We start from the raw sequence: 17,431 nt of genomic DNA on the forward strand, positions 1-17,431 counted from the left end.
AGGAAAGGATAAGTAAATGTCATCCTAGAAGGATGGAGCAAACATCATATATGTGATGGCTGGGAATTTCTATAGAGAGCATTTTATTCAGATTTTAAAAATAAATTAAATTCAGTCTAGATTACATTTTTAAAAAGTGACAGTGATTTCAAGATATAACTAGTTACATCCCATTCCTATTACCATGATTTGATTATTTCTATCAATGAGAGATATTCCCAGATGATTTGTAAGCAGCATAAAATCAACACATTACATATTACTAATGCAAACTGTCTAGTAACATTTTAATGAGTCAATAAATTTATTTGAAAATGATATTTCAAATAGCTGCTGATTTTTTTATTGGAAAGCACTTAAAAGAAAATTTCTACTTTAAAATGTGAGCTCTTTGACTTATTAATTACAGCTATTAGATTAACACACTGATGTTGCCACATATCACTGGTGGCCCACACTTGGATGTGTTTTAATCAATACAAATTGCAGCATTAATGTATTAATGCATTTTGTGCTAAATTTTAAGGTTAAAATTTCTATGTTAAGATATAAAATCTATAATAAAATTAAAATGAAATACTTAAAAGTAGAATCAATATCACATCAACACGAATAAACAGCAGTAACTATTGTCATGTGGAACATGACCACACATATCCTTATCATAAAATTTTAAGTTATTTTGATAATTTAAAAATATTTTCATATTTTAAGAGGTTGGAGGCTATTTATTTTTTTATTTATTTGCTTGTTTTGGGATTATACATGGTGGTGGTCAAGGGCTACTTGCAGCAAGTTATTTGGGGGTTGCTCCTGGCATATTTCTGGGATCAGGTGATGCCAGGAATAAAACGTGGGTATCCTACATACAAAACATGCACTCCAGCCCATTATGCTATCTCTCTAGCCCATAAATATACTTTTTTGGTAAATTTATTCTGGAAATAATTTATATATGTATATATATATGTGTGTGTGTATATATTTAGGGAAAGGTTCATTAGACATAAAACTTGAGCTTCTGAAGCCTGAGTCACATATCCCTATAATTCTGAAGCAAAAGACTCTTCTCTCCAAACAGGATGCACTGAGTGTTTAACACATTAATTATCATCCTTCATCAAGCATAAAACTAACAGTCAGGAAATACAGCTGCAATGGCACAATTACCAACACACTCAGAATACACCCTGCAGCAAAGAAAACAAATGTGTTGCTTTTCATTAACAGAGCTTGGCAAATCTCTCCAAAGACAATGTTTTCTTTCCAGCCAGAGTCTAAAAGGCATCTATGCGGCTATTTGTTTAGGTAAATTCAGAGAACAAATATACTTTGCAAGTATATACATTTTTTCTTTTTTTTTTTTTTGCAAGTATATACATTCTAAAATATCTTTTATCAATAGGCAGTGCTATTTGGAAGAAATCCATATGTACTGAAGGGTGACTGTCAAATCATTATCTTTTAATATAAGGCATGTATTAAAATAGTATAAAAGGGATGATAAGTCAAGTAATAACTTCTTGCTTACTGATACATAAAGTATTAATGGTTTTAACTTTCATGTTTTGTGGTATACAAAATATGTACAGTACTTCTTATTTATACAACAATGAGCTGTGTTACAAAGTTTCTTATAAAGGTTTGAGTTTACTTAAAGAAATTAATTAACTACAGCTTGAGCTTTTATCAATATATTTTCAATGAAAGTCTAGATGAATAGCATTCTAGAGAGGCAATAAAAACATAGTTTATTTGGTTAGTTTCTAAACAGCTAACAATTTTAATACACTCTTATTGTAACTTAATAGATTTATTATTCTTCTGAAATTCATGTAATAACTAAACTATAAGCTTGTTTAAGGCATAATTCAAGGAAAGTCCTGAAGCTATAAAACGCAATAGATAATCATTGACCCCAAATATTTTTTCTTTTTCTTTTTTTTTTTTTTTTTTTTTGGTTTTTGAGTCACACCCAGCAGTGCTCAGGGGTTACTCCTGGCTCTTTGCTCAGAAATTGGTCCTGGCAGGCACAGGGGACCATATAGAATGCCTGGATTCCTGGCATGGTCCATCCTGGATAGGCTTAGTGCAAGGCAAATGCCCTACCACTGTGCTATCTCTCTTGCTCCAGACTCCAAATATTTCTGAAGCACTTTTATCAAGATTTCACAAAATTATGTAACATAATCATCTTGATCTCTCATGAGATAACTATCATGGCATATATTTAGAATCCATATACTCTCAGCACAGGAGATAAGTGATGAACACAAGGAATTTTTATGCTTTTGGTACAACTTTGATGTCATGAATTTACATGAGTTAAGTCAAATCTGAATTTTTAAAATATTTTTGGTGTAGGCATCATTTTACTTTCCACCTAGGTCATTTCTGTTAGGCACAGTAATCTTTCCAAAGACAGACAACCTTTGGAACTGTGATTTATTTATAAAATAAAACATGTGGAACTATCATGCCCTAAAATCAAAAATCTTCCTTATCAGAGAGTAATCCACAGGATCCTGCTCAAGCTTGTAAAAGAAAAATGAATGCTTTGGGTTAGCAATTTTAATCAGTTTGCTTGGTCAGGAAAGCTGCTTCCCAAGGAGCTGAAAGCAGCAGGGAAGGAGAGCAGTTCTAACTGATAACAGAAATAATGCCATGATAAAGAAGGCTGGAAACTGACTGTGTACAGAATATCTGACTGAAAAAAAAAAACAAGATGCATAAGGAAATAAACAAGGGGCCAGAGCGACAGCGCAGTAGTAGTACATTTGACTTCCAAGTACAGACCCAGGATGGACCTTGGTTTGATCCCCGGAGCCCCATGTAGTCCCCCAAGCCAGGAGCGATTTCTGGGGGGCATAGCCAGGAGTAATCCCTAACGTTGCCGAGTGTGACCCCTAAACAAAACAAAACAAAACAAAAAAGAAATAAAAAGTCCCTCCCTCAAGAGTCTTTGTAGTCCAGTGGACAGACTGAAAAAGCATATACCTAAATGTATTTATGATGTGGGATATGGCTGCTGATAAATCAGTTATTCAGATGACTAGGTATTATGACTAGGTATTATTCCAAAAGTATTAGGAAGACTTCTAACCAGGCATCCTTTCTGGAGCCCATGAATTTTCAGTGAGTTAAACCTCTTCAGTTATTAGGACCTTCTTTGAAAGGAACAAAGCCATAAAAGGTTTTTGTCTTGCTTACTTGTAGAAGTAAGGTTATTAACATCTCAAAATCAAATATGTGTTTTAGGGCAAATGATTAGCTTTTCAGTATTTTGTCAAGTAAAGTAATGAGATATTTACAAACTACCTAAATGTGAAAAGAATGGCTATTTCAAGGTACATTTTAATTTACCCTGGTTCTTTACGTTCAAAAAGATACAAAGGGTTAAAATAACCTTCTATTAGTCTCATCATCCTTAAAAGCCCTTAAAATTTATTCTGAAACCCAAATCACTATTTTACCTTGATATGCATTTGCCATGAGAGAGAAATAATTTTACATTAGTTGCAAACTAAGAAACTGACATTGTGTGTGTGTGTGTGTGTGTATATATATTATTCTTTATGAGCTGAGAAGTTAATTTTAGAGTCTTTTTAAATTAAAATTATTACTGTAGCCTTGTGGGAAACTAAATTTTTTTTTTTTTTTGGTTTTTGGGTCACACCCGGCAGTGCTCAGGGGTTATTCCTGGATCCAGGCTCAGAAATTGCTCCTGGCAGGCACAGGAGACCATATGGGATGCCGGGATTCGAACTGATGACCTTCTGCATGAGAGGCAAACGCCTTACCTCCATGCTATCTCTCCGGCCCCGGGAAACTAAATTTTATACTGGATGTACTCTTGGGATAAAGCATTTTTAAATATGTGAATATTCAGGATATCTGTCAGACATAAGGATGAAAGAAAAGATTCTCAAGTGGTCATACTTTAATAATGAAAAGTAAAGTAGTATACTAGGTTTGTATAATCTCCTGAGCAATAACAAAAATATTTTGTAAGGAATATGGTACATTCTTAGGCTCAAATTCATCATAATTCATGTTTCACTAATATATAATCCAAGGATCAACCGGCATACATGTAGTGTTATGGGGCTTGAAAAAAAAAAAAAGAGTAAAAGGACCCTATTGGGGATGTCTTTCTTTTGTAGGATCTCTTTTATGACATAAACTCATAAACTTTGGAATAATACTTGCTGAAATAAGCATTGTTAGAAAACACAATTTTGTTTTCTCTAGCTTTCCTACCTTTAATGTAGTGAATTCATATGGCTGATAACCCCTAAAGCTCTCGTGGATGGCTGCCATAGTGTGAGAAGTTTTCTCCCAGAAATGAAGTAAAGTGGTCTGTAAAGAAAGATAACAGAGTTATTAGCATTTTAAGCACCAAATTCTAGTAACTGTTCAGAGAGGAGAATGCCCATCTTCGGCTTTCAGAGGTCTCCAAGATATGTTTTGAACTTATCTTCACAGCCTCTATTCCCATTATGCCCCTATGTAAGCCCTTCAATGTCAAATTCATTCTTTGTGGAAAACTCTTTTCCTTGAATTATGCTGAGCCACTTCATAAAACTTTTATTCTCCATCACTATGACTAGGATGTGCCTAGGGGTGCTTTTATTTGGATCTCTTTTAGCTGGTACTCTTCAGGTGTCCAGGATGTTGGTGCAAGCATTCTTCAGCTCTGGGAATTTCTCAAGGATGTCTTTGATTGTTGCTTCTTCATAGGGGTTCTCTTCCTGGCCCTTGGTATCTCAAAGATTATGTTGATTCTGTTAAATTTACCCCAAAGGGGTATTTTTTTCTATTCACTTATTTTGAGGATATTTTCATTTCTGTTCATTTATTTTATGACTCTTCTCCAATTTCTTCTGCTGAATGGAGTTTTTATGCCGCGTTTATTACTCTGCTAGTGAGGCTTTCCAGTGAGGTTTTCTTTTCACCTCCAATGTTTTTTTTAAGTCCTGATATTTCAGTTTGAAGTTTTCTCATTTCTACTCTCATATCAAGTCTTATGGGCTGTCTATGATATGGTTTCTTTGAGTTATTTGAACAGCCTTAACATTTTCTCTCTAAAGTCCTGATCAGAGAGGTTATGTAGGCAACTAATATAGAGGTTATGTTGGTGAGTCTTCAGACCTAGCATCTTCATTCACAAGGTGTGGTGGCATTCTGCATTGTTTTCCTATTGTAACATTTGTAGTGTGGTGTTGTTTTTATGTATTGTGCTGGGGTTCCTTGACTAGCAGAAATGCAAGGCTAAAGAGTGAAACAATTAGACTGTGCTCTTGCTGGGATTTGGAACAATTTATTCGCTTGGAAACAGTACTCTTTGTACTTATTCTTGAAAATCCAGAGCTAATCATTAACATTCTACTTTCTGTGATTCTGCAACTAACCCTCCATCAAACCCTTACTGGATTACTTAGGTCATATTTCTCTCAGCACATCCTTGTCCTGCCTGGCCTTTGGGTATAGACTTACTTTCTACATTTATTATTTATTTTAAAGTGCTCCTGGCAGGAAACAACTCTGGCCACCAATCCAGGCATCACACTAGGAAAGGTAAAGGACCATCTGCTTTTCCCCTGATTGATATAAAAGCAACACTACTAATGAAGTATCTATTTATCTATTGCTAAACATATTTTTCTAAAGCTAATGTTCCGGTTTTTTTTTGTTTAAACTTGGTCTTACAAGTTATTATATTCTCTGAAATATATAGAGTTAAGTAGTTCATGCTCAGTAGGGGGTCAATGGCTCTAGTGATGAACTCAAGTGCTAGCCTGAAAGACCAGAGAGGCTAGAACAGGACTTAAATAAATTGATTCAATTATGAGAATCAAATGACGAAGTAGCATACTGGAAAATGTACACACACATGCTCAATGAAATGGTTCAGCTGTGATCTTGCTGAGATTTGGAACTTTTTTTTTGGGGGGGGGATCACACCCAGCAGCGCCCAGGGGTTAGTTACTCCTGGCTCTACACTAAGAAATCACTGCCATTAGGCTGGGGGGACCATATGGGATGCTGGGATTTGAACCAGTATATTTCTGCATATAAGGCAAACACCCTATGTTCATGTTATCTCTCTGGCCCTAGGAATTGGAACATTTTATTCTCTTGGTACCAGGACTCATTTTACTATCCTTGAAAAATGCAGAAATAATCATTGACTACCTACTATCTGTGATTCTGCAACCCTCCATCAAACCCTTACTGGATTACTTAAGTCATATTTCTCTTAGCACATCTTTTTTCTGGCTTTCTGACTCTTAATCAATTAGAGTAGAATTTGGAAAGATACAAGTAGACAGCAAAGACACTCAAGGTAGAAAGAAAAAATTCCAGCACATGCAGTGGAATTATATTGGCTGCACAAAGAATAGCTAATATTCAGCCTATTTAAACATTAGGACATAAGGGGAGAGGAAATCTTTTATGAGAAAGGCCTCCAGGACTTCATGATGCCTAAGCCACCCTCTTCTATTATTAAAACCTACCTACATTAGTGGTTGATTGCAACAAATATTCCTTTGTTACCTGGTACGTTGCTAACATATGAGACAAGAGATTGCATCTGCTTGCTCCAAGAAGATCCACTTTTTGACATACATCCATCTTCAATTTGTCAAAGCTTTTCTTTGCAAGGCGGACTTGTGTTTGAACCTACAAAAATAAAAGTGCATCTCTGAATCACTCAGACTCAAGTTACTAAAATTTGCCAATGAGAAAGACCAACAGCAGGCTTGTCTTTTTAATAAGTGAAATTCCTTCGAATTTAAATACAACAATCATGCTTTATCTCCTACAGACCAAAAGAATACTGCAAATGTGGGTGATTTTACAGCTGATTTGCCATACTAATTATACATTTTTCTTACACCGTGTTAAAATTCCTCCCCTCATTTATATAGTGATGACAGTGAAGAGAAGTCTGAAAACATGAGGGTGGTAAGGAAAAACGTTTGCCATTTTGTTTATCTATAGATCTTAGATTCTATCTCTCCATTCAGCTTGCACTACTGTTCGTATCTTACACAGCATAGTGGATTTACTCAAACTAATACAACCCTGATCTTTTCTTTCTTTTTCATTCTTTTTTGTTTTTTTTTTTGGGGGGGGACACACCCTTTTGATGCTCAGGGGTTACTCCTGGCTAAGTGCTCAGAAATTGCCCCTGACATGAGGGGACCAAATGGGATGCTGGGGGATCGAACCGCGGTCCTTCCTTGGCTAGCGCTTGCAAGGCAGACACCTTACCTGTAGCGCCACCCCACCAGCCCCTCTTTTTCATTTTTTATTCATATATTTATTTAAATACCTTGATTACAAATATGATTGTAATTGGGTTTCAGTTATGTAAAGAATACCCACCTTCACAGGTGCAACATTCCCACCTCCAATGTCCCAAATTTCCCTCTTCCCCACCCCACCACCACCTTCCCTTATTCATTCACATTGTTACGTGCTAGTTCTCAGTGTAGTTATTTATCTAACTGCACTCACCACTCTTTGTGGTGAGCTTCATGTCATGAGCTGGACCTTCCAGCCCTCCTCTCTTTATCTCTGAGGATTATTGCAAAAATGTCTTTTATTTTTCTTAAAACCCATAGATGAGACTATTCTGTGTCTATCTCTCTCCCTCTGACTTATTTCACTCAGCATAATAGATTCCATGTACATCATGTATAGGAGAATTTCATGACTTCATCTTTCTTGACAGCTGCATAACATTCCATTGTGTATAAGTACCACAGTTTCTTTAGACATTCATCTGTTGAAGGGCATCTTGGTTGTTTCCAGAGTCTGGCTATTGTAAATAGCGCAGCAATGAATAAAGGTGTGAGGAAGGGATTTTTGTATTGGATTTTTGTGTTTCTAGGGCATATCCCTAGAAGTGGTATAGCTGGATCATATGGGAACTCAATTTCCAGTTTATGGAGGAATCTCCATATCACTTTCCACAAAGGTTGGACTAGACAGCATTCCCACCAGCAGTAGATATGAGTTCCTTTCTCTCCACATCCCTGCCAGCACTGCTTGTTCTCACTCTGTGATATGTGCCAATCTCTGTGGTGTGAGATGGTACCTCATAGTTGTTTTGATTTGCATCTCCCTAATGATTAGTGATGTGGAGCATTTTTTCATGTGCCTTTTGACCATTTGTATTTCTTCTTTATCAAAATGTCTGTTCATTACTTCTCCCCATTTTTTTTTTTGATGGGATTAGATGTCTTTTTCTTGTAAAGTTCTGTCAGTGCCTTGTATTTTTTGGATAATACCTCCTTATCTGATGGGTATTGGGTGAATAGTTTATTCCACTTAGTGGGTGGATCTTGTATCCTGGGCACTGTTTCCTTTGAGGTGCAGAAACTTTTCAGCTTAATATAGTCCCATCTGTTAATCTCTGCTTTCACTTGTTTGGAAAGTGCAGTTTCCTCCTTGAAGATGCCTTTAGTCTCAATGTCATGGAGTGTTTTACCTACATGTTGTTCTATATACCTTTTGGTTTCAGGTCTGATATAAAGGTCTTTAATTCATTTGGATTTAACCTTTGTGCATGATGTTAGTGGGGTCTAAGTTTGCTTTTTTGCAAGTGGCTAGCCAGTTATGCCAACACCACTTGTTGAAGAGGCTTTCCCTGTTCATTTTAGGATTTCTTGCTCCTTTATCAAAGATTAGTTGATTGTATGTCTCGGGAACATTCTCTGAGTACTAAAGACTATTCCACTGATCTGAGGGTCTGTCTTTATTCCTATACCATGCTGTTTTGGTAACTATTGCTTTGTAATATAGTTTAAGTTGGGGAAAATGATGCCTCCCATATTTCTTTTCCCAAAGAGTACTTTAGCTATTCTAGGGTGTTTATTGTTCCAAATGAGTTTCCTAAGTGTTTGATCCACTTCTTTGAAGAATGTCATGGGTATATTTAGAGGGATCGCATTAAACCTGCACAATGCTTTGAGGAGTATTGCCATTTTAATTATGTTAATCCTGCCAATCCAAGAGCAGGGTATGTGTTTCCATTTCTGCATGTCCTCTCTTATTTCTGGAAGCAGTGTTTTATAGTTTTCTTTGTATAGGTCCTTCACATCTTTAGTCAAGTAGACTCCAAGATATTTGAGTTGTGTGGCACTAATGTGAATGGGGTTTTCTTTTTTTTAATAATATTTTTTATTTAAACATCTTGGTTACAAACATGATTGAGGTTGTGTTTCAGTCATATAAGAGGACACTCCCCATTACCAGTGCTATATTTCCACCACCAATGTCCCAAATATCCCTCCTCCTCACCCTGCCCCCACCTATATTCTAGACAGGGAAAGCCCAAGGCTTACTCCTGACTCTGCACTCAGGGATCACTCCTAGCAGGCTCAGAGAACCATATGAAATTGTGGCAATTGAATGGAGTCAGCTGCAAGGCAAATGCTCTGCCCTCTGTACTATTGCTTCAGCCCATTTTAATTTTTTTGAAGAAACATCACTTTATGATATCTTAGTTGCAGTTGTGTATCATTAAAAGTTGTTTATATTCTAAATTAAGTTCACCCAAATCTATCTTTCACCATCTCCTTCTATCTAGTTTGTAGTAAAAGTCAAGCTTAAAGGTCACTTGATATAAAAGGGAAGCTCTAAAGCTCAGTGGCTACCAGGATTATATTCAGCTATGCTGAGATAGGCATGGGGTGCCAGTTATCAAAAATGGGGCCTAATACAAGTAATGAATGCCTCTAGCTCTTGGAGGTATCCCCTTAGCCCCTAAAATTAGCAAGTTATAAACAACTAAAATATGAATTTATCTTAATCACTTATAAAATTACAGGAACTGTATAATAATAATATCGATACAACTCACATAATTTACACTAAGAACAAACTAAAAATTGACATAATTTATGTGCCATGTGCTTAATTTTATTTCATTATTCTCTGTTATTCTCTCTTTTACTTATTAGGATCAGAGATTTTTGTTTAGTTACTAGGCAGTATTTGTGTTATAAATTAGTCTACCCAGGGCCCGGAGAGATAGCACAGTGGCGTTTGCCTTGCAAGCAGCCGATCCAGGACCAAAGGTGGTTGGTTCAAATCCCGGTGTCCCATATGGTCCCCCGTGCCTGCCAGGAGCTATTTCTGAGCAGACAGCCAGGAGTAACCCCTGAGCAACGCTGGGTGTGGCCCAAAAACCAAAAAAAAAAATTAGTCTACCCAAATCCAGAGTCTTATTCATATTTATGAGCATACCTAGTGATGTTCATGTGTTACTCCTGGAACTGCACTCAGGAATTACTCCTGTCAGGTTCAGAGGACCATATGAGTCACCAGAGTTTGAAACTGGATTGACCCCAAACAAGGCAAGTGCCTTAACCACTGTACTATCACTCTCACCCAGTCATGCTATTCTTAAAATTAAAAATTAGTATAAGTTTTAGTAACTTGTATAAATTGGAAAAAACAGGTTATTTTTGAAGAAATATGTAGAATTGAAAAATAAAGCAGAAATATAATAATGAATTAATACCACAGCATATTGGTAGGATTAATCCCTACATGAGCAGTTTTGTGACTATAGTTGTATAAGATCATTTCTGCAAAAATTTCTCCAAATTCTTGGTCTTCTAGAGCTATAAAAGCTAGTAAAAGAAGCCACCCAACTCTGCCTTTTATACTGACCATACCACAAACTGAAATTAACCTCAGATTCCCAGATCTCAGCATTGCTGTGTGGAAACTCTCTAGGTAAAGCAACTTCAAGTTCTCAAAGTTTGAAATGTAAAATATTTTTAGGGTAAGTTAGGTGTCAAATATGTCTGCCTTTCCTGGAAAGTACTAGAGAGATGTTTAACCCCCTCCTCCAAAATGGAAGCAATTTAGTTACTGAGAGAGATGTAGGAACACAGAGGAAAGTATGGTTAAGCAGCTGAAACCCTTAATACACGGTCCCTATTGGCTTCCCATTTGTTTGGGCAAAGAAGACTCCACAATAGAAATTCTGAAAGTCATCAGTGATCACCTTTTTCACTTCACAAAAAGTTAATATGGAAGTGAGTTTTCAAGTATACATTCATTTAAAACATATTTACTCAGTGCCTATTAAATGTTAGGGTCAGTACTATGCTCTAAGGCATGTGTAAAGAAATGACACATAGCAGGTGATCAATTATACTGTAAATGCACATAGTCACAGGGACATACTAATATTTTAAGAATGACATTAGCAACTACATTATAACACAGCAGAGAAAATACAACAGTAGAACAAGGGAGTAGCAGTGGTCACAAAGAGATGCTTAATACTAGGAGGGGTTGAAAAGTATAAATATATGGCATTTAGCCACAAGTATGGGTCTTCCAAGTGTTTTCACCTTTTACTTGATTACTTTATAAGATACCCAGTCTGACTATCATCAGCCATATGACTATATGTCTTAACACAATTAATAAATATATTAACTTGCAAATGTGTCAAATGTGTTAACATTAATATATGTGATATAGGGGTTGGCAAGAGAGTGCAGTGGGTAAGGACTTTGCCTTTGCTTTTCATGCATCCAACCTGGGTTGATCCTCAGTATCATTTATGGTCCTTCAAATCCTGCCAAGAGTGATGCCTAAATACACAACCAGAAGTAAGCCCTGAGTAATGCCAGTTGTGGCCCCTCACCAAACAAAACAAAACCAAAATACCAAATGTGATAGAGTGAGATAGGGATTAAAACAGTTGTTTTTCATGTGCAGACTTTGCACTGCATATGATCCACTTAGCAGCCTCAGGACTGATTCCAAGGCACAGAGCCTAAAGAGTAAGCCCTGATTACTGCTGAGTAGGCACAAAGCCCAAAAGACAAGTGTGATGGGACTAGATGTTTGGGGTTGGGGGTCTATCATGTTTTCACTTTTAATTTCTCTGCAATGGCCATGACAACCATGGGACCAGAAACATGGACTGCATGCCTCCACCATGAAAACATGCATGAGCTAGCCTGTTGAAGAGGTGTGAGAGGTTTGAACATGAAAGAGACATGAGAGCTCAGATGTCTTAACAGATCAGATTTTGGCAAGATACATCCTACCTTGTGAGGAAGGCCAACAATGAGCAGAAAAGCGCTGACCGCAGACATATGAGGGGGCCCTGCAAAGGCCAGTTTGCCCTAAAAACACACATAATCATGAGCAGAAAAAATGCTTATTGTTTCAAGCTACTGAATGCTACCCTTGTTTATTTCACATTATTATGGCTAAGACTGATATAACCCATAATGAGATGAACAATGAAAGCTTCTGGGATGGAAGGATAGATAAACTAGGGCTTACAATGGAACAAGGACAGGTTGGAAAGATAGTACAATGGGTACAATGCTACAATACTACAATGCTTGCTTTGCAAGAAGCCCACCCAGGTTCAATCCTCAGCATCCCATATAGCCTCCCAAGCATCACTAGAAATGGTTCCTGAGTACACAGCCAGAAATAACCCCTGATCATTGCTGTGTGTGGTCCCCAACCACCTAAATAAATATATGATGTTGAATGATGAACAGTAACTAGAAGGTATTCACAAGATTTGTGGGCTTATAAAGAGGTACTAGAGTTTATAAATGCAAACAAATTATTTCTGGGAAGGCGAATTTTTTTATTTACATAAACATAATCAGTAATTTATGCTTTTCCTACAATATATATTACAATAGCATATAGCACAAAGATCATATAAATATACTTTAAAATGTGTCTCAATTAAATTTTGTTTGAATTTGGTGAAGTAATTTTAGGAACCTAGAGGACTTCAACACTTGACCTAGTGAGTTCTGAAAGGCCATATGCTTTGAGTGTCAACAATGATTATTAAAATACTTAATGCACTGCTGAGTTTCCAAATGTTGAGCCCTTTTCCTGCCAAACAAGAGGATGTTTCACTGTTGGGCATTTTGAATATGGCAAAATTTATTTAATATCTTATGTTCCAATGTCTGCTCTTAAAATCATATTTCCAGTTTGGAGCCTAAGGACAAACCACCAAGGGCACAGTTAAGCATAGGCCGCTATCAAGAATTTAATTTCATATGACTTCAAATTCACTTAAATGAAAAATGTTTTGATTATTTTTCCTTTCAATCTCAGATACATTATAGTCAATTACATAAATATCTCAAGGAATTCCTTTGATTTTAAGCTTCTTTCAAGAAATCTTTAGTCAAATAATTGTGTTATTTGTTTATTTCTTGCTTTCATTTCTGTCGCTCCTTTGTGTTTCTTATTCCCTAGGTTCAATGATATGATCATACATGTTAGGTTTTCATTTCTTTTTTTTTACTTTAAACTTTTTTCTTTATTTAAACATCTTGATTACAAATATGATTGTGATTAGGTTTCAGACATGTAAAGAACATCCCCTTTCACCAGTGGAACATTCCCACCACACCAGTGTCCCAAATCTCCCTCCATCCCATCCTGTACTCTACACAGGCTTTCCAGTTCCCTCATTCATTCACATGATTATGGTAGTTCTCAGTGTAGTTATTTATATAACTGCACTCACCACTCTTTGTGGTGAGCTTCATGGAGTGAGCTAGAAGTTCTAGCCCTCCTCTGATTGTCTCTGAGGATTGTTGCAAAAATGACTTTTATTTTTCTTAAAACTCATAGATGAGTGAGACTATTCTGCGTCTCTCTCTCCCCCTCTGACTTATTTCACTCAGCATGATAGACTCCATGTACATCCATGTATAGGAAAATTGCGTGACTTCATCTCTCCCGATGGCTGCATAATATTCCATAGTGTATATGTACCACAGTTTCTTTAGCCATTCGTCTGTTAAAGGGCATCTTGGTTGTTTCCAGAGCCTGGCTATTGTGATTAGTGCTGCAATAAATATTGGTGTGAGGAAGGGGTTTTTGTGTTGTATTCTAGTGTTCTTAAGGTATATCCCTAGGAGTGGAATAGTGGGTCGAATGGGAGCTCAATTTCCAGTTTTTGGAGGAATCTCCATATCACTTTCCATAGAGGTTGGACTAGATGGCACTCCCACTAGCAGTGGATAAGAGTTCCTTTCTCTCCACATCCCCGTCAGCACTGATTGTTCTCATTCTTTGTGATGTGTGCCAATCTCTGTGGTGTGAGATGGTATCATATCGTTGTTTTGATTTGCATCTCCCTGATGATCAGTGATGAGGAGCATTTTTTCATGTGTCTTTTGGCCATTTGTATTTCTTTCTTTCTTTCTTTTTTTTTTTTTTTTGGTTTTTGGGTCACACCCGGCGGTGCTCAGGGGTTACTCCTGGCTGTCTGCTCAGAAATAGCTCCTAGCAGGCATGGGGGACCATATGGGACACCGGGATTCGAACCAACCACCTTTGGTCCTGAATCGGCTGCTTGCCAGGCAAACACCGCTGTGCTATCTCTCTGGGCCCCCCCCCTTTTTTAATCAAAGTGTTTGTTCATTTCTTCTCCCCATTTTTTGATGGAACTAAATGTTGTTTTCTTGTAAAGTTCTGTCAGTGCACTGTATATTGTGGAGCTTAGCCCCTTATTTGATGGATATTGGGTGAATAGTTTCTTCCACATGGTGGGTGGCTCTTGTATTCTGGGCACTATTTCTTTTGAGGCACAGAAGCTTCTCAGCTTAATGTATTCCCATCTGTTTATCTCTGCTTCCACTTGTTTGGAAAGTGCAGTTTCCTCCTTGAAGATGCCTTTACTCTCAATGTCATGGAGTGTTTTACCTACGTGTTGTTCTATAGACCTTATGGTATCAGGTCTAATATCAATGTCTTTAATCCATTTGGATTTTACCTTCGTACATGATGTTAACTGGGGGTCTATGTTCGCTTTTTTGCAAATGGCTAGCCAGTTGTGCCAGCACCACTTGTTGAAGAGGTTTTCCCTGCTCCACTTAGGAACTTTTGCTCCTTTGTCAAAAATTAGGTGACTGTATGTCTGGGGAACATTCTCTGAGTACTCAAGCCTATTCCACTGATCTGAGGGTCTCTCTTTATTCCAATACCATGCTGTTTTGATAACTATTGCTTTGTAGTACAGTTTAAAGTTGGGGAAAGTAATGTCTCCCATTTTCCTTTTCCCTAGGAGTGCTTTAGCTATTCGAGGGTGTTTATTGTTCCAGATGAACTTCATAAGTGTTTGATCCACTACTTTGAAGAATGTCATGGGTATCTTTAGAGGGATTGCATTAAATCTGTACAATTCTTTGGGGAGTATTGCCATTTTAATGATGTTAATACTGCCAATCCATGAACAGGGTATGTGTTTCCATTTTCGTGTGTCCTCTCTTATTTCTTGGAGCAGGGTTTTATACTTTTCTCTGTATAAGTCCTTCAGGTCTTTGGTCAAGTTGACTCCAAGATTTTGAGTTTGTGTGGCATTAATGTGAATGGGATTGCCTTCTTGATGTCCATCTCTTCCCTATCATTATTGGTGTATAAAAAGACCATTGATTTCCATGTATTAATTTTGTAGCCTGCCACATTGCTATATGAGTCTATTTGTTTCTAGAAGATTTTTTGTAGAGTCTTTAGGGTTTTCTAAGTAGAGTATCATGTCATCTGCAAACAGTGAGAGCTTGACTTCTTCCTTTGCTTTTTTTTTTTTTTTTTGTTTTGTTTTTTGGGCCACACCCGTTTGACACTCAGGGGTTACTCCTGGTTATGTGCTCAGAAATCGCCCCTGGCTTGGGGTGACCATATGGGACGCTGGGGGATCGAACCACTGTCCATCCTATGCTAGCGCTCGCAAGGCAGACACCTTACCTCTAGCGCCACCTTCCCGGCCTGACTTCTTCCTTTCCTATCTGGATTCCCTTGATATCTTTTTCTTGCCTGATCGCTATAGTAAGCACATTCAGTACTATGTTGAAGAGGAGTGGTGAAAGTGGACATCCTTGTCTTGTACCAGAATTTAGAGGAAAGGCTTTTCGTTTTTCTCCATTGAGGGTAATATTTGCCATTGGCTTGTGGTAGATGACTTTAACTAGATTGAGAATGGTTCCTTTCATTCCCATCTTGTTGAGAGTTTTTATCAAGAATGGGTGTTGGACCTTATCAAATGCTTTCTCTGCGTCTATTGATATGATCATGTGGTTTTTATTTTTCTTCTTGTTGATGTTGTGTATGATATTGATAGATTTATGGATGTTAAACCATCCTTGCATTTCTGGGATGAAACGTACTTGGTCGCAGTGTATGATCTTCGTGATGATGCATTGTATCCTATTTGCCAGGATATTATTGAAGATCTTTGCATCTGCATTCATCAGGGATATTGGTCTGTAATTTTCTTTTTTGGCAGCATCTCTGTCTTGTTTTGGTATCAAGGTGATGTTGGTTTCACAAAAGCTGTTTGGAAGTGTTCCCATTTTTTCAATTTCATGGAAGAGCCTGGGTAGGATTGGTAGTAGCTCCTCTTGAAAGGTTAGAAAGAATTCATTAGTAAATCCATCTGGGCCTGGGCTTTTGTTTTTGGGCAGATGTTTGATTACAGTTTCAATTTCCTCAATTGTAATGGGGGTGTTTAGATATGCTACATCCTCCTTACTAACAGTGGAAGGTTATAAGTGTTCAAGAATTTATCCATTTCTTCTAGGTTCTCATGATTAGTAGCATAAAGTTTCTCAAAGTAGTCTCTGATTACCCTTTGGATCTCTGCAATATCTGTCATGATTTCCCCTTTTACATTACTAATACTGGTTATCAGGTTTCTCTTTCTCTCTTTGAGAGTTTTGTCAATTGTCTATCAATCTTGTTTATTTTTTCAAAGAATCAACTTCTGCTTTCGTTGATCTTTTGGATTGTTTTTTTGTTTTCCACTTCATTGTTTTCTGCTTTCAGCTTTGTTATTTCCTTCTGTCTCCCTATTTTTGGGTCCTTTTGTTGGTCATTTCTAATTTTTTGAGCTGCGTCATTAAGTTATTCAGGTATGCCCCTTCTTCCTTCCTGATGTGTGCTTGTAAAGCTATAAATTTTCCTCTCAGGACCGCTTTTGCTGTGTCCCATAGATTCTGGCAGTTTGTGTCTTCATTATCATTTGTTTCCAGGAAAGTTTTGATTTCCTCTTTGATTTTATCTCGGACCCACTGATTGTTCAGTAGCAGGCTGTTTAATTTCCAATTGTTAAAGTTTTTCTTCTGTGTGCCTTTGTCATTCACATCTAATTTCAAAGCCTGTGGTCAGCAAAGGTAGCCTGCAAAATTTCTATCCTCTTGATTTTATGAAGGAATGTTTTATGTACATTGGAGAAGAATGTGTATCCAGGTTTTTTGGGGTAGAGTGTCCTATATATATCTACTAGTCCTTTTTCTTCCATTACTCTTTTTAGGGCTAGTATCTTTTTGTTGGGTTTCAGTCTGGTTGATCTATCAAGTGTTGACAGGGCCGTGTTGAGGTCTCCCACAATAATTGTGTT

The 17,431-nt window shown here is 37.2% G+C and overlaps 1 protein-coding gene across 1 annotated transcript in view; it reads right to left on the minus strand.

The window, feature by feature from the left end:
- The window catches only part of ICA1 (islet cell autoantigen 1), a 164,808-nt gene that overhangs the window by 49,422 nt on the left and 97,955 nt on the right, over nucleotides 1–17,431 (minus strand). The window contains exons 7-8 of the mRNA XM_049769274.1: nucleotides 6,559–6,684; nucleotides 4,261–4,359 (exon numbers count right to left, since the gene is read on the minus strand). Of these exons, the coding sequence (XP_049625231.1) occupies nucleotides 4,261–4,359; nucleotides 6,559–6,684 (225 nt within the window). The remainder of the gene's footprint in view (nucleotides 1–4,260; nucleotides 4,360–6,558; nucleotides 6,685–17,431) is intronic.

This window comes from Suncus etruscus, chromosome 1 (assembly GCF_024139225.1).
Source record: "Suncus etruscus isolate mSunEtr1 chromosome 1, mSunEtr1.pri.cur, whole genome shotgun sequence".
NCBI classification, from domain to species: domain Eukaryota; kingdom Metazoa; phylum Chordata; class Mammalia; order Eulipotyphla; family Soricidae; genus Suncus; species Suncus etruscus.